General features: G+C 42.5%; 1 protein-coding gene across 3 annotated transcripts in view; it reads right to left on the bottom strand.

Annotated features, from left to right (window-relative positions):
• Nucleotides 1-1,009: 1,009 nt before the first annotated feature.
• fkbp4 (FKBP prolyl isomerase 4) overlaps nt 1,010-15,565 on the bottom strand; it is a 30,582-nt gene continuing 16,026 nt past the window's right edge. Inside the window, exons 4-11 of one of the 3 annotated variants that reach the window (XM_084334410.1) lie at nt 14,330-14,450; nt 12,162-12,318; nt 5,915-6,005; nt 5,719-5,802; nt 4,702-4,887; nt 4,135-4,278; nt 3,208-3,303; nt 1,010-2,515 (exon numbers count right to left, since the gene is read on the bottom strand). In XM_084334410.1, the coding sequence (XP_084190536.1) occupies nt 2,441-2,515; nt 3,208-3,303; nt 4,135-4,278; nt 4,702-4,887; nt 5,719-5,802; nt 5,915-6,005; nt 12,162-12,318; nt 14,330-14,450 (954 nt within the window). In that variant the 3' untranslated portion in view covers nt 1,010-2,440. Of the gene's footprint in view, nt 2,530-3,207; nt 3,304-4,134; nt 4,279-4,701; nt 4,888-5,718; nt 5,803-5,914; nt 6,006-12,161; nt 12,319-14,329; nt 14,451-15,565 lie in introns of all 3 variants that reach the window. The other 2 variants (XM_084334411.1, XM_084334409.1) reach the window with 2 other exon arrangements.

Below are 15,565 nucleotides of genomic sequence, written 5' to 3'. Positions count from 1 at the left end.
CAGTGTGTAAAATGGCTTCACAACATCCCGTTGCAGAGGAAAGGAGCTCGGAGTGAAATCTAGCCTGGAAGACTGATTTGCTACCGCAAAGTAGATTCGTTTTTGGCGATAAAGTAAGTAAGTAAGTAAGTAAGTAAGTAAGTAAGTAAGTATTTATAAAGAGTGGCTTCCAGGCTAGTGTGCAAATCATAACTACCTACTACTATAGTCTACCCAATATTACTCTGTAAGATAGCATGTACAATAGTGCTGTATATACATTTATCACATATACACATGTGATAAATGTGTATATATATATGGTGTATACATGAGACTATAGCTGCATACGACCATATACCTACTTATACACCTGTATAAGCCATATAACTGTATGATAGCATATACAATAATGCTGTGTGTATATTTATTCTTACCATATATATATACACACGTCTGTACATACCTGCCTATAACCCTAATTTTTTTTTCACCTGTACATTGTATATTACTGTTACATTTGCACTCTGGTTGGATGCCAACCTTCTTTTCATTGTACTGTACCTGTGCTGTATAATGACAATACATTTTAATCTAATCTAAAAAAAAATCCTGTATGAGAAGGGAAGTGAGCTCTATCGCTACATCATGCAACTTAAAATGTCCTGATCATATGCAATAGTGATATTTTCCTGTTTGAATGGCCGTACAGTGGAGGGAGGCAGCTGTGATTCTAGTTGGTAGGTGTGGGTGCATTTGAAAGTGAGAGACTGCAACAGCACCATAAAGACATGCATGTTAGGCAGGGACTAGGGATGAAAACTAGCTCATTAGCCAACTCTGGCACATTTACATTGATGATGAAACTGAAGATGATTAATGTGCAGTGCACCTGAAAAAAAAATTAAACCACTTCATAGAATGTCCCTGGAGGTAGAGGAACAGAACGACAGCCTGAAACTGTGAGGAACAGATCTGCCAATCAAAGAAAGACCATACAAAACGACAAATAGAATCAGTTTCAGTTTTTTTATTTATTAGTTATAGTATATTGGATCCTTCAGTCAGGGCAGACCAAGCAGTGACCCTTCTGACAAACACAGGTCAACTAGTAACACACTCGTATTCCATCACTGCCCCATTCCAACAGAGTCGTCCGGTTCAGCTTGAAGCAGTTTAAAGCTGGGTGACCTGATAAGACTTTGGGGCTACATAGATAGGATGGGGTACTTTTTTCTTTTTCATTAATCCACAGGAGATCAGGGGACGATATCGACAGGCCGTGCCCTCTTGGACCCTGGGTAAACGTGTCAATGCATTTGTGACGGCCTGAAGGTATACTATGCAGTTTTTTTTTTCTTTTTTGTAAGTTTGCCAATAATGGGATGCAAGTAGAATGGCGCAGGACGCACATCTCTTTCCACACATAGAGCACCTGGGTTTGGTGAGCTGAATATGCACATATTCAGAAATGTATCATTACAGTAAAGTAAGACTGACTTGTAGATTATTATCATCATCTTTCTTTATGTCCAGGAGAAGCTACTTTAGTTCATACTAGCCGTGTTCACACAGATCTTCCAGTTAAGCGATTCATTGTCTTTGTCAAATTTATCATATATTTTTAAGAACAATTAATACAGACATTTCTCTCACACAAAAACAAAAACAAGAAAATTAAACGAAAAAAAGATCAGAACAAAGTCTTCCGTTTCTGAAGTGAAGAGGAACAGCCGCGCTCCTCCGGGCTGCTGTACGATGGAGTTCCACCGGAGCCACGTCTCGTCTCTCGTACTCCTCCGGTCCGCAGTGCTGCTGCTACATACGTTAGTAAAAAGAGACTCATTCGCTCATCGCTCACACAGCCGTCTGAACTGGTGCTCAAGGCGTTGATCACCTGGCCCACGAGAAGAAAGGGTCGCGGTGGGAGGGGAGTGGGAACACGGGTGAGATGAGGGGAATATGCGCGACACACTGGGGGGTAGTGCAAGGTGAGCGGTCTATATACTGTAGCCCTTGAGGGTCTAAGGATTTGAAGGAAACAAACCTCTGAATGCTTTTTTCCCCCTTTTTTTCTTTCTTCTACTTATAGGAAGCTGTGAAAACACATGCACATCTCAAAAGCCATGGGTTGAAAGAGTAAGGGGGGTAGCACACAAATTAATTACAAGCCACACTCCAGAGTGCCATCAGCTAGAGAAGCCCCGCCTAGCCAGCTAGCTGCCATGGCGAAAGCAGACATTATTTAAGAAAGCCAGCGATGCACACGTAGCGTAGTCAGTGCTCTCATTGACACACTCAGTCGCACATCTCGTATACACACACACGTGCGCAATCACACATTTCATACACACACATACGCACAATCACACCTTATAAACACAAATGGCTGAAGTTAAAAAAAAAAAGTCTGAAGTAAAGACGGTGTGCAGCACAGTCACATCTTCCTCTGAAACGCTGTTTACTCCTGGGCTCCGTTCTCCACCTCCATCTCTCCATTCTCCTTGTCGTCGTCGTCCTTGCTCTGCCCTGCCTCCTTCTGCCCATCACAGTAGAGAGAAGGGGGACAACAAAAAGGTAAAGAATGTCACACTAAAGCCCTGTTCACACACATGTAAGCTGGACTCCTGAACTTAACAGGAGGGGTTGTGTGTGCGAACGCAAATGCTTTTCATTATTCAGCGCAGAGTTTACCCTCCCAGCACCAGAGTAATGACAAACTGAGCCTGTGTGAGAATACAGCAGATCATTGTTTGCGGAATTCACACCGCGAGCGAGTGGGAGTGTTGATTAACGTAGATCAACAATGTTCCTTACATCTGACCTTTTCCCACTGATGGTTAAACAAAAACGTAAGGGTTGTGGATAAAGTCTATATCCGTGTTATCTCCATTCTCTTCAATTTCATTCCCAAACAATGAAAAGACACACAATTAGTTTGATCAAGATTTGAGCAAGTTTACAAGGTGCGCCTTAGCGCCTATAAAAGTGACAGTGTGGAGCGGTTCGAAGACTGCAGCCAAGTCCTACATTTATATTAAATGCGCACTTCAGTGTGTTTTAGCTGATTAATGATTATTAAGGTCATAATTTGTTAAATACATCTGTTTATTATACATCCGTGTAAAATATGTTTAACAGTCCACTTTTCAATTTGTTTGTCAATGTAAATACATTGTTCTGCTGCCCTCTCGTGGTGGATGTGAGGAACTAAGATAAGTGTCTCACCTTGGCATCCCTCTCTGCAAACTTCTGGAACATGTTGGCATAGAGACGCTTGTCCTTTTCATGTTGCTCCTTGATATATTTCTGACAGATAGCCACCTGACAGGAGATAAAGGTGATGTCAGACACCAGTGGTCTTCAGATATCCATTTACAGCAGACGAGGTTTACACAAGCCCCCTTACCATAGCAGGGACCTTCTCTGTGCATTTTCACCGCAGGGACCAGTTTTTTTTTTTTTTTTTTTTTTAGCGTTTATCGCTTTCCTGGTCAAGCATGACCGACAGTTGCAGGGTGAAACGGGAGAGAGAGCAGGGGGAGACATTCGGCAAATGACGGCGAGTCCGGGAATCGAACTCGGAGTCAACCAGATCCGTGACGCAGCACGGAGTCCCGCGACGCAGCGCGGTAACATGGTGTGCTACTGGAGCACCCCCAGGGTCTTATTTTACCCACCAAAACATCCCTGGGTGGTGCTTGCAGCACGAAACATTCTGAATGCTCGAGTACTGGCAGCATTTAATACAAATTTTATTTATTAATCTGCATTAAAAAAAAAAAAAAATTTTAATTGAGCTATGTTAAAAACATTTCCCCCCAGATATCAGAACAGTCCTACGTTTGTAGCTCAAGTATTTTATGAGACATTTAACGTACATTTCACCAATGCCATCTGCTTTCAACCAGTGCTAATGTGAAATACATATTATAAGCTGATAAATCTAGTGATCTATGCACAAAAGCGATTATTCTTAGTTACAACACGATTGTATAAGCTAAGCAGGTGAAATGTTTGCAGGTCAGGTATTTAAAGATTGATAGGGCCTATTACTAGGCAACTCGGGTGCAGAGAAGATCAACAATCTAGTCCCGTGAGTTGCCAGTGCATCGAGCGGTCCAAGGTTCCCCTTAGAGGCTCTTAGTATTTTACCTGGCTCTTGGCTGCCTTGTTAGCAGGATACAGTTGAATGACCTGCTGGAAGTCTGCTCTCGCATTGTCATACTCCTTCATGGCAACCAGTGCCTCTCCCCTTCGGAACAGAGCCTTCTCATTGGAATCATCCAGCTCCAGGGCCTACAGAAATGTACAGAGAGTAGAATCAACATCATAATGCATTATCTAGTACCCCTATAGGTAAGTGTTCCATGTACAAACACAGTATTGACCAGATAACCAGACATTATTTGATTTGCTCTGAAAAGCCATTCGCTGTAATGCAACTTAAAAACATTAAGTACAGTGTATATGGCTGCACACTACTTTAACGTTGAACACGAAAACACAGTAGAACAAAGGAACCAAGGGCAGAGCGATCACGTATTATACAATGACCCATCTGTTTCTAAGCTGGCCCCAAGCTTTCACTGCAAACGTTTTTTTACTTAAAAAACGCTGGTGCATTGGCATAGTGGCGCTGTGCCCCTGTACCTCTGTTTAGGGAAAGCCATAGGCATAATATCATGAGGCGCTCAGGCGACTCCCACCCCTCATCAATACCTTGTTGCAGTTGTCCAGCGCAGGGCTGGGGTCCAGGAGCTTCAGGAAGCACATGGCCAGGTTCAGATGTGCGGCCAATCGCAGAGCTTTAGCTTTCGGTTCATCTTCTGCTGACAAACCAGATTCATTTTCCAGCCATGACACAATCCTCTTGTACTGCATTGATGCCTGCTTGTACTTTCCCTCCTAAAACACACAGATGCACATAAACATGTTAAAATGTGTAAGACATTATTAGATGAGAACCAGAGTGCAATGCAAATGTAACAGTAAAGTGCAATAGTAATATACTATGTACAGGTGATTCAACTGGGTATAAAATATATAAATTAGTACTACTGAGATAATCAGAGGTATGTGTAGAGTTGTAGTAGTAATATGTACAGTGATAAAAGTATAAAAACACTGGTAGTAAGTCATACTGGCCAGCAGTGTAACTAGTAAGAGTAGATAAGGGATATGTACAGAGAGTAGGGATGACCGATATTATCGACCGATATTGGCATTAAAATGTAATATCGGAAAATATCGGTTTTCAAATATATATATATTATTTTACATTTATTTAACCTTTATTTACCCAGGCAAGGAAGTAAGAACAAATTCTTATTTTATTTATTGTCATTATTTATATGCATAATGTTGTGTTAATTCCACAACAAGAGATATGTAATGTTAATTACCTGAAATTATTCAGTTTGGGGGGGGGGGGGGGGGGAGAGAGAGAGAGAAGAGAACCCTGCATATATCGGTATCGGTTGATATCGGAAATTAAGAGTTGGACAATATCGGTAAAAAAGCCAATATCGAACATCCCTAACAGATAGATATAGAATCAACAGATATGTAAAAAGGATTATATGCAGGCATGTACAGACAGATATATATATATATATATGGTAAGGATATATACAGCATTATTGTACATGCCATCATACAGAGTTATAAGTAGGTATATAGAAGAATTATATGCAGGTATATTCAGACGCATATGGATCTTTACATATAACTACATACCTTAAAGTATTGTGTTCCTTTTTCCTTGACAATCACGCTTTGTTCCATTTTCTCTACAGTGTTCATCTCCCATGATTCCTTGGCCTAGAACAGGAAAACCAACATGTAAGTCACGTCTGCAGAAAGAACCAACAAAAAGAACGGTCGTCTGCGACCAACGTGGTGTTTGCATTAATTAATGAACGTGCAACGCCACCTTCTCAAAGGCCGCCAGCTTGAGTTTGTACTGCAGCGTTGATCCACCGGGAATGTTGTATTTCTTACTCCCCGTGTTTCCAAAGCCGTATCTACAAGACAAAGACGGTCATCATTAGCTACCGGAATGATTAATCATCTCTTCGATATGCACTTGACATTGACCTGCATCCTACCTGGAGGGGAGAGAACAGATAGTGGAGGTAAACAGTACCCTACCCCTCCTCCCAGTGAGCTGTGGTGTTCCACAAGGAAGCATACTAGGACCATTACTGTTCCTAATTTATGCAAATGACATGTCGTCAGCTTGTGACTGCAACTTGTTCCTGTTCGCGGACGACTCAGCCCTGCTGGTCTCTGACAAGAACAAGTTACAGGTTGAAAAAACCCTCAGCTCAGAACTCGGCAGAATCTGCACATGGCTCGCTGATAACAAGCTATCATTACACCTGGGCAGGGAGCGAAATTAACTTTTTGACTCACCGGCCAGTGGCGGGTAGATGGGAAGAGTCTACCCGCCAAGCATATTTCTTACCTGCCAAATTTTTTTTGATTAAAAAAATATATATATATATTTTATATAAATTTTTTTTTTTAAATAAAATATATATTATATAATCATACTTGTAGTTGTATTATCTGCGAGACATAGCCACCACGCAATAAGTCAAAATGCTTGCTATCTGCAAACAGCTCCACTGTCTGTGTGTATACTTGAGTAGCCTCCAGCTCCAGCAAGGATTCTCCGGCCCTGCAGCTAGACCCTATATTCAGCTAGACCCTACATTCAGCATGCAAGGATTCTCCGGCGATGCAGCTGGACCTATTTATAACGTTACCGTTCTTTTGTCAAATCACATTCAACATGCCCTCAGCTAGAATACGCATTCAATCAATGTTATAAGACATTGATATCAGGAGCTATCTGTAGCTACTGCTAGCCCGGTAGATAACGTTAAGACAATTTAGTTTACTGGGACATATGGATCAACGTGAGCTAGCTAAGCTAGCTAACGAGGGACCGGAGGTATTATGCACTCGAGTAGACTATTGCTGGAGCATTTGTTGATATCAGCAGCTATCAGTAGCTAACCAGCTAGATACCGTTAGACAATGCCTCGTCATGTATTAAACTAAAAGTGAATAGTTGACTGGGTCATTGTTTAAACAGTAACGTTAGCTCTTGGAGGTCCGATATAGACTAGAGCAGATGAAGTAAACAAGCCAGATAGCTTCCGATTGGTCATTTGCTTTTTTTCTCATGAAACCAGTCACGTCACTCTACTGTGATTGGACCTAGTGCGATGTGGGACTTGTAGTTTTTTAACGATCTCGCGGCGGAGAAAAAAAAGACGAGCGGCTATAATCTGTACTCGCACAAGAGTATCGTTATGAAGTTATGAACTACACGTCTACACGCCACACGGCGGGCAGCCCTCTAAGTGTCATGCGCCAAAGGTAAAAACAGCCCGCCCCTGGCGGGCGGCGGGCTTTAGTTTCGGTCCCTGCACCTGGGTAAAACAGAGTCCATTCTCTTCGGTTCAAATAACAAACTCAGCAAGACCGACGGCTTCTCAGTTACAGCGGGTGACAATATTGTCACAAGGAAAGATGAAATTACATACCTGGGTTACATCCTAGAGGCAAATCTCTCCTGTGACAAAATGGCATCCAAAAAAGTCAACCAACGAACTAGATTCTTGTACCGGATCTCCTCTCTGGTAAACAAGAATACCCTGAAGACTCTGGCAGGAGCACTCATTCAAGGGTACTACGACTATGCTTGCACCTCATGGTACCAAATCACCTCAAAAGACGCTAAAAACAAAATTACAAACATCACAAAACAAACTGGTCAGACTACTGCTTGACCTTACTCCTAAAACCCACCTCACCCCTGCCCACTTTGACAACCTAGGATGGCTTAGAGTAGACAACAAGTACAGCAACTTGCAATGGGCCTGGTCTACAAGATACACTACACCACTAAGGTACCCATGTACACAATGTCAAAATACTTCCCAAAGGTCAGTGAATACCACGACCACAACACCAGAGGGAGCTCCACAAGTCATGTTAAACCCAGATTCGGCTCAAACAAGGGACTAAACATGTTTCGCAATTATGCCACATCAATGTGGAATGCCCTACCCACAGCTGTAAAGGAATGTGAATCACTACCCACTTTCAAAACCACTCTCAAAGAGCAATTCTAAACTGGCCCCTGTAAATGTCCAAACCAAACCCCCTCCAATGTAGTTTGCCTCCCCCCCACCCCAACCTCCTCCAATTTTTTTTTGATCTACTTTTTCTCCTCCTTTTTCTGTATTTTTCTCCCATCCCAATTTAGTCATTATGCCAATCCCCCCCCCCCTTCCTGGTTGTCACACGCATTTGCCCCCCACTTGCCGGTCTAGGGAGCCCTGAAGTCTTCCCACCCGCTGACACTGCCAATTGTGTCAGTATGACGACCGACCAAGCCGGAGGTACCGCTGACAGCCGGATTCGATACCAGTGTCTCTGCGGTGGTAGACAGGCGATTAGTCCGATGCGCTACCCGGCCGCATCCAAATACAATTTGAACTAAAAAAAAAAAAAAAAAAAAAAACCAATAAAGGAATAATGGACCGTTTGACAATTAGTCTACTTTCTACTTCTTCGGGAAAAGTGACAGGTTCTTCTTTAGAAACTGGAGCGTCTCTGCAGTTGTTTTGATGTGTTGGCGATGAATTGTGGCAATACCACCACCAAGTTGAGTTTGAATGGGCTGTGATGCTTTTGCCAGGGGGCGGAGGTTTAAAGCATTCACGTGTGGGTTGAACTGATGACGTGTCGTGTTGTTGTGGTGACGGAATGAGGAAGTGCGGGAGCTGTTGCCGGACCACAGAGATGGGATGTTGTTTGGAGCGGTGGTTATGAATAAACTTGCGACGGGAGCCTCTATGGATATAAGGGTGGCGACGAAGAAGTCCAGAGTTTTTTATGATATGATGAATTCCATAGGCGGATGCGTTTGGTGGTTTAGATGGAATCGATCTGATTCTTTATCAATTCCCTTATCGATCCCTGATAAATTTATAATTTAAATAAATAAATTGGAAATGCAACAGAACTAAGCTGGTTAGAATAACAACATGCAACTTGACATTTCTGATTGTCATTTATTGTTGAGCCCCCATGTCAGAAAAATACAAAAACTGTAAAAACATTTTTTAACTATACACTTAAATAAAATAATGTATTTGAGATTCTCTTATACTAATTTATTTATTTATTAATTTATTATTTAAAAAAAAATGTACACTCCAAAAGTACCATACATCAGCATAAAATAGCCTAAAAATAATCCAACTTTTCAGTTATTCTCAATGATGTAGTCATGCAAAAACTGAAAGAATGAGGCAGTTTGACATCAGGCACATTATTTTGACAGTGACCGGTTAGAGCTAGGAGAGATTTTGGTACAGCAAGAGGGGAGGCATTTAAACATGCTTCTCATTTATTTCGTAAAAAAAAAAGTTTACCGAACTGACTGAAAAATATAGGCAACAATTGTCAAAGTATTAACTTCAGTCAAGTGCAGCGCATACCTGTGTGCATGTGCGTGCTTCTGCTCACAGACTGGTTGCACGCCGTGCAACCCCGTCCCATGAGCAACGCATGCCTGACTGCGCCATCTGTGCCAGCTCTGGAAAAAGGCCTAGAGTAGTCCTCCAATATCCAAGAGGGCTATCGCGACTGTACTTGATTTGCGGTATAAAAACAATGACTTTGATGTGGGGTTAAAAGCAGCATGTGAAATTATCCTAATTGGATTTGATGGAAACTCCAGTTGACGATGGAGACAGGGCGCGCAGCACAGATACGTCGCGGCTCTCGTACAACATAATTTCTCGCGCATGCTGCTCCCCCCCCCCCACATCAAAGTAATGATCTGTATACCGCAGATGCAGTCCGGAGCGCATCGTGTTCACAGAACAGCATGGTGTTGCCGGCACTGTTTGAACCACGGTCTGAGTGGGCTGTGTAGGAGGAGCTTGACGGCAACGCTTGTTTCAAGATAACTAAATAGTAAGTGAACAGGATGCGGTTGGGGTTTGAACGCGTCACAAATAGGCGCAGGAGAGCAACAAAGGAGCCATAGAGATAATAATATGATTATTTGGAAACAGTCACATTCATATCTATACCTTTGCTAGAATAACAAATTTTACACACACATTCGGTCAAAATCTCCATCCTTTTCACTCCGAATGTGTCATTAATTGATATTTTCGGCCGAATATGGGTGAATGTGTGGCATAAGTTGTAAATCGCTTTGGATAAAAGCGCTATATAAATGTAGTCCATTCCTTTACATGACAACTTTAGCACCCACTGTTAGGGAAACATATAGATATGGGTACGTATCGAGCCATTACAGAACATGTATTATCAGTTATGAGTATCAGGTCAAATGTTCATATTGGTGCATCCCTATTACAGATTTACCATTGGTGCTGGGTTTAAAGTGGCAGGTATAAATATTACAGTTAAAAAGACTCTTTGATGAGTTTAAAGTGGCAGCTATAAATATTTGTAGTTTATGACCTACGCCAACTAGATGAACAATCCTTTCACTTGACCACTTCAGGAGACGTAGATAGGAAGGAGGACAAGTGAAGGTAGATCTTTGAGTCTTGAGACGTGGATTGCGGAGAAGGGGGTGTAGCCAAATACTAGGAACATGTTCCAATGTTTTATTTTTTTTACAGAGTGTAAGTTTGTAATGAAAGAGGAGAGTACAGGAGCACATAGATCATCCTAATTGACCTGGTTGACAGCGACAGCGGAGCGAGTGGAATTATCTTCACTTCCTAAAAACAGAGCGAGGCAGACAACGAGTGAGAGAGAGAGATGGAGAGGAGCTTCTGTCTGGGAAACAAACCACGTGCGAGGAAGCAGTAGCACATACTAATTTACACAACCTGGACCTCGCAGGGAAGCAGCAGTAGCACATACTTATTTACACACAACCTGGACCTCGCGGGCAAGCAGTAGCACACTCATTTACACACAACCTGGATCTCGCGGGGAAGCAGTGGAGAGAACTTTATGCTCAGTGTCTGTCCCTCCCTCCCCCTCCCTCCCTATCTCTCTGTGCCAGTCGCAGACTGTGTGGATGACTGTCACTCAAAGTGCTTATGGGCGGAGCCAGGCCAACACAGCCTGAAACCCAAAGGGAGAAAAATTTGGCTTTTGAGTACTTGATTAGAAATATAAAACAATGAATAAAATAAAATAAAAAATAAAACGTACAGATGTGTTCAATAGAATCACAGGAATTGTGTAAAGTTGCCCAAATAGTGCAAGGAATAGCAATGCATGTCCCCTTTAAAACGCAGCCTTTTTTGTAGTTATATAATTGCGATCGCAATTAGATTAATCGTGCAGCACTTTTATCTACTTTTTCTCCCCATTTTCTATTTTTTCTCCCTTCCCCAATTTCGTATTGTCCAATTCTACCCTCCCCTGTCTCGAACGCTGTTGGCCATGCCTCCCACAAGCCGGCTGCAATGTGGACGAAGCCTTGCATCACCGGTACTCGAGGAGGCAGCCGTCGCATCTTTTCACCTGCACAGCGCGATCTCTCAGCGGCGAGGGTCTGCGTGGGAGGGACACGCCGCCCTCGTCGCTTCCTGATTCTACTGCGCAGGCGCACCAACCGACCTGTAGGAGTCGCTGTCCACAACGTCCGATCCCCACCCACCAGCTTCCCACCCCCTAATACTGCCAATTGTATTAGTATGAACGACCAGCCAAGCTGGTAGCAACGCCGAGAGCTGGGCTCGAACCCAGCATCTCCTGCGTTGGTGGCGAGCACCTTGCCCACTGCGCCACCTAGTCGCCCCCAATGTTGTTAATCTTCACACTATTTTTATTGCTTCTTTTTTTCCTACTACTGTATGTTGCTGCTGCTGCTAGAGGAGCCGTGCTGCAACAGAGGAGAAGAACGAGTGTGCTGCGTCTCCTACTATTGTATGTTGTTGCTGCTGCTGCTAGAGGAACCGTGCTGCAACAGAGGAGAAGAACGAGTGTGCTGCATCTCCTACTATTGTATGTGGTTGCTGCTGCTGCTAGAGGAACCGTGCTGCAACAGAGGAGAAGAACGAGTGTGCTGCGTCTCCTACTATTGTATGTGGTTGCTGCTGCTGCTAGAGGAACCGTGCTGCAACAGAGGAAAAGGATGAGTGTGCTGCATTTCCTACTTGGGCTTGATGGTGAACGTGGCCTCCTCCTCCTGCTCCATGGCCATGATGGCTTTCTCCACTCCGGGCGGCAGGCCCAGACTCTCCCCGTCTCCCACCTCAAACTTCAGCTCTCTCTGGTCAAACACCCGTCCCTCGCAGGATCCTTCCACGGTCACTATGGGGACAGACTGAAACATTAGGGTTGAGCCCTGCATCAGATCGAACTGCTAGCCTTCACCGTCGACGTGTTGATGATTCTTGTCCATTTTCACAACACGTTGTGAAGGACATGTGCTAAGCCCCTTAGTAGTAGTAGTAGTAGTTTAGTAGCAGTAGTAGTAGTTATAGTAATAGTAGTTTTATTCAGTCATCACACAGATAATACAATAATGTCAACGGTCTTTGATTCTGGCAGCGACTGAAAAGGTACAGGCCCCGAAGCATAATACTTGTCATATGCCTGTCCTATATTCTTATCAAATGAAGCCTCCAAAAACAAAAAAATAGCTAAATAAGAATTATTCACATTTGTAACCCTCAAGAATAGCTACACAAATGATTTTTCTTTTTCCAAAAGTGAATTACTAGTGTAAGTTTGTAATAAAAGAAGAGTACTTGGAACACATAGATCGTCTTAATTGACCCATCCCCAAGCCCTGCCCTGTTTTCTTGAACGGTTGCTTTGAGGAAACAGTTGTGATTGAAGGATCAAGAAAAAAGGGCAGGGTTTGAGATATGCCTTTATTATTATTATTAGTTTCAAGTTTCTTTAACACTTTGGGTGCCGGGAAACGCTTAAACACGTCATTCCCGGCCATGCTCAAGTTGCCGAAGACGCTTTACAGCGTCTTTGATATCAATATTTCAAAAATCTGGGACCGGATTCATATTTCCCCTCCGCTGGCCTGAGATCCACCAGGAGGACCCACTGAGCTCTCTGGCGGTTCAGGAGCGCCATCTGGTGGCCGATCGGCGCAATCGCTTAACAGGAAGTGCCATAGAGGTTGTGCTGGACGGCCGTATTACTTCCGGGCACTCGCTATAGGTCCCGGCATTCTAGCTCGTCACAATACACAGCGACCGATTGCCAATAACTCGATAAACAACATGATTTGGACGTGTATATACCATTATACAAGCTGGAGATGGACCGGGTAAATCTACATCCCATAATGATAAAATGTCTACTCTGCGATGATCGCCCAACGGCGCGCGGAGACTGGGGTGAGTTTTAGCGTGTAAAGTTACAGTCTTCGATACTAACTGCTATTATCAACATTTGACCCACATTAGATGATTGGGATAACGCTGCCCACGGAATTATAAACGCCCCCTAGCCCATCCGGTCAACATCAGATGACGTGTAGTAACTTCTAGAAGTACGTCTAGTTGGAATTTTTTATATCGCGCTGATTGCCATAAAACTGTATTGCATCATCAATATAATGTATTTGGGGCTATAGATCATGTTCTGGAGAAAGCTGCAGAAAGAGATGAAAACATACTTATACATTAGACCATACTTTACTATGAATATGTGAATGAAAAAGTTTAACGTTGCTACACAATGAACAATACATATAGGACTTTGAATGGGCCCTAATAATGGCAATGTAGCAATAGAATTTAAAAAGTTATAGCCCTGCAAAGAAGGGGACTTTCTCTATAGACAAATAGAGCCGGCAACCTACGGTTGATAATGAATTTAACCCATGGCAGCCAAAGTGTTAATAGTTGTCATACAGAAGTACAGAATACTTTTATACAAAATGCTTCTTACTGTTACGCTCCAGAGACTGTGCAAGACAAGATAAGTATGAAATAGAATAACATAATATAGCATGTAAATTAGAAGTAAAAAAAGGTCACAGTGTTCAGTATAGGCATATGTACAATGTTCGATGCAGAATAGACGTAACTGAGTTACCATATAATATACAATACTATGCGGTGTACTAATATACAATACTATATAGTGCAAGGCAGAACAAACCATTGGTACAAACCATTTTTGATACATTTGATAAATCAGCATTGTTGCACAAGTTAACCCCAACAATAAGAAATGAATCTCCTTTTAATCCCTTTCATAGCTTTTTGAACAGTAAACTTACAAACGTCTCTCAAATCTCACCATCCAAAGTTACCCTCCAAACTATTCAAAGAGAAAACCATTGTGTGTTTACCTTCGACAGCGGCTCCCTCGTTGGGCTTGGTGTAACCCTGGCCTTTGGTGATGATGCGACGGATGATGCCTCCATCTTCTTCCTCTGTGATGTCCTCCCCTTTGAATTCAAACAGCTCCACCTGCACACATGTAAAGCAATTCAAGCAGCTCCACCTACACACATGTAAACTAGGTCTGTCAATTATACTCAAGAAAGCCATTCAACTATGAACTGAATGAAATGGGGACAAATTCTAATGAATTTCAAATATTAAAAGTGTATCAAATGTACATATCATCACAAGAAAGCAGGGCATACAGCACTTAGAATGAACAAGTCCTAACAATTGATCTATGCTATTATAGGTAACATTAATAGGCCTACCAATAGAAAACACAAATTAGCAGACAGAGTAGACATATCAACAGAAGATAAACAGTTGGTATCAGTTTCCAATGCAATCAGTATGTAGCTGTTTAGCTTGCATGCTGGGGATTCTCGTTTCCAGCTGGCACGCTGCACTCGTTCATAGCTAGTTGTAAGCTAAAATTAGTTAGTTAGTTTGAATGGGAATCCTCGTATTGTAGTGGACCGGTAGTTCAGTTGTCCCTCTGCTGAATCTTGCCACGCACAACAGCAGAATTCTCAAATGTTGAGGAGCAACTAGCAGTTTCCTCATTTGCTAATTAGAAAACCAGCTAGCAGAGGAACTGCCCTGCCAGATCTATAATGGTGATTCAGTGAAGGGAGACAAAAGTGATTTCAAGAGCAGCCTTTGAGAATGTACTAATAAAAAATATATATATACATTTCTTTTTTACATATTCACCTTGTGATTTCGCATTTATAATATTTGTATAAATACTAAATAGATTAAAAAATAAATCCGATAGCCCTAAAGTAAACCAATATCCACCGATTCAAGATCTATGGGGGGGGGGGGGATAAAACACAGGCTAACGGCAATACTTTAGAGTAAGAAAGACTGCAGTGTTTCCTCTAATGATTTTGTTGCTATGGTGATTTAGGGACATCTTTAGTTTTGGTTACCACTCGGTCCCATCTTATTTGTTTATGTTATTACATTAAGAGTAATGTTTCTTAAAACTGCACTCTTTTGTGCCTTTTGGAGGGAATTTGAACTAAAATGTCAGCGTTTTAGTTACATCACATTTCCGCCCATTGCGGTGACGAACCCGCTGGCGATGTGAGTGAACAACATGCGAGTGAACAGGAAACGCTGTGCAGGCCGTG

This window comes from Notolepis coatsorum (genome assembly GCF_963971535.1).
Source record: "Notolepis coatsorum genome assembly, chromosome: 18".
Lineage (NCBI taxonomy): Eukaryota > Metazoa > Chordata > Actinopteri > Aulopiformes > Paralepididae > Notolepis > Notolepis coatsorum.
This window is presented reverse-complemented; position numbering and strand designations above follow the sequence as displayed.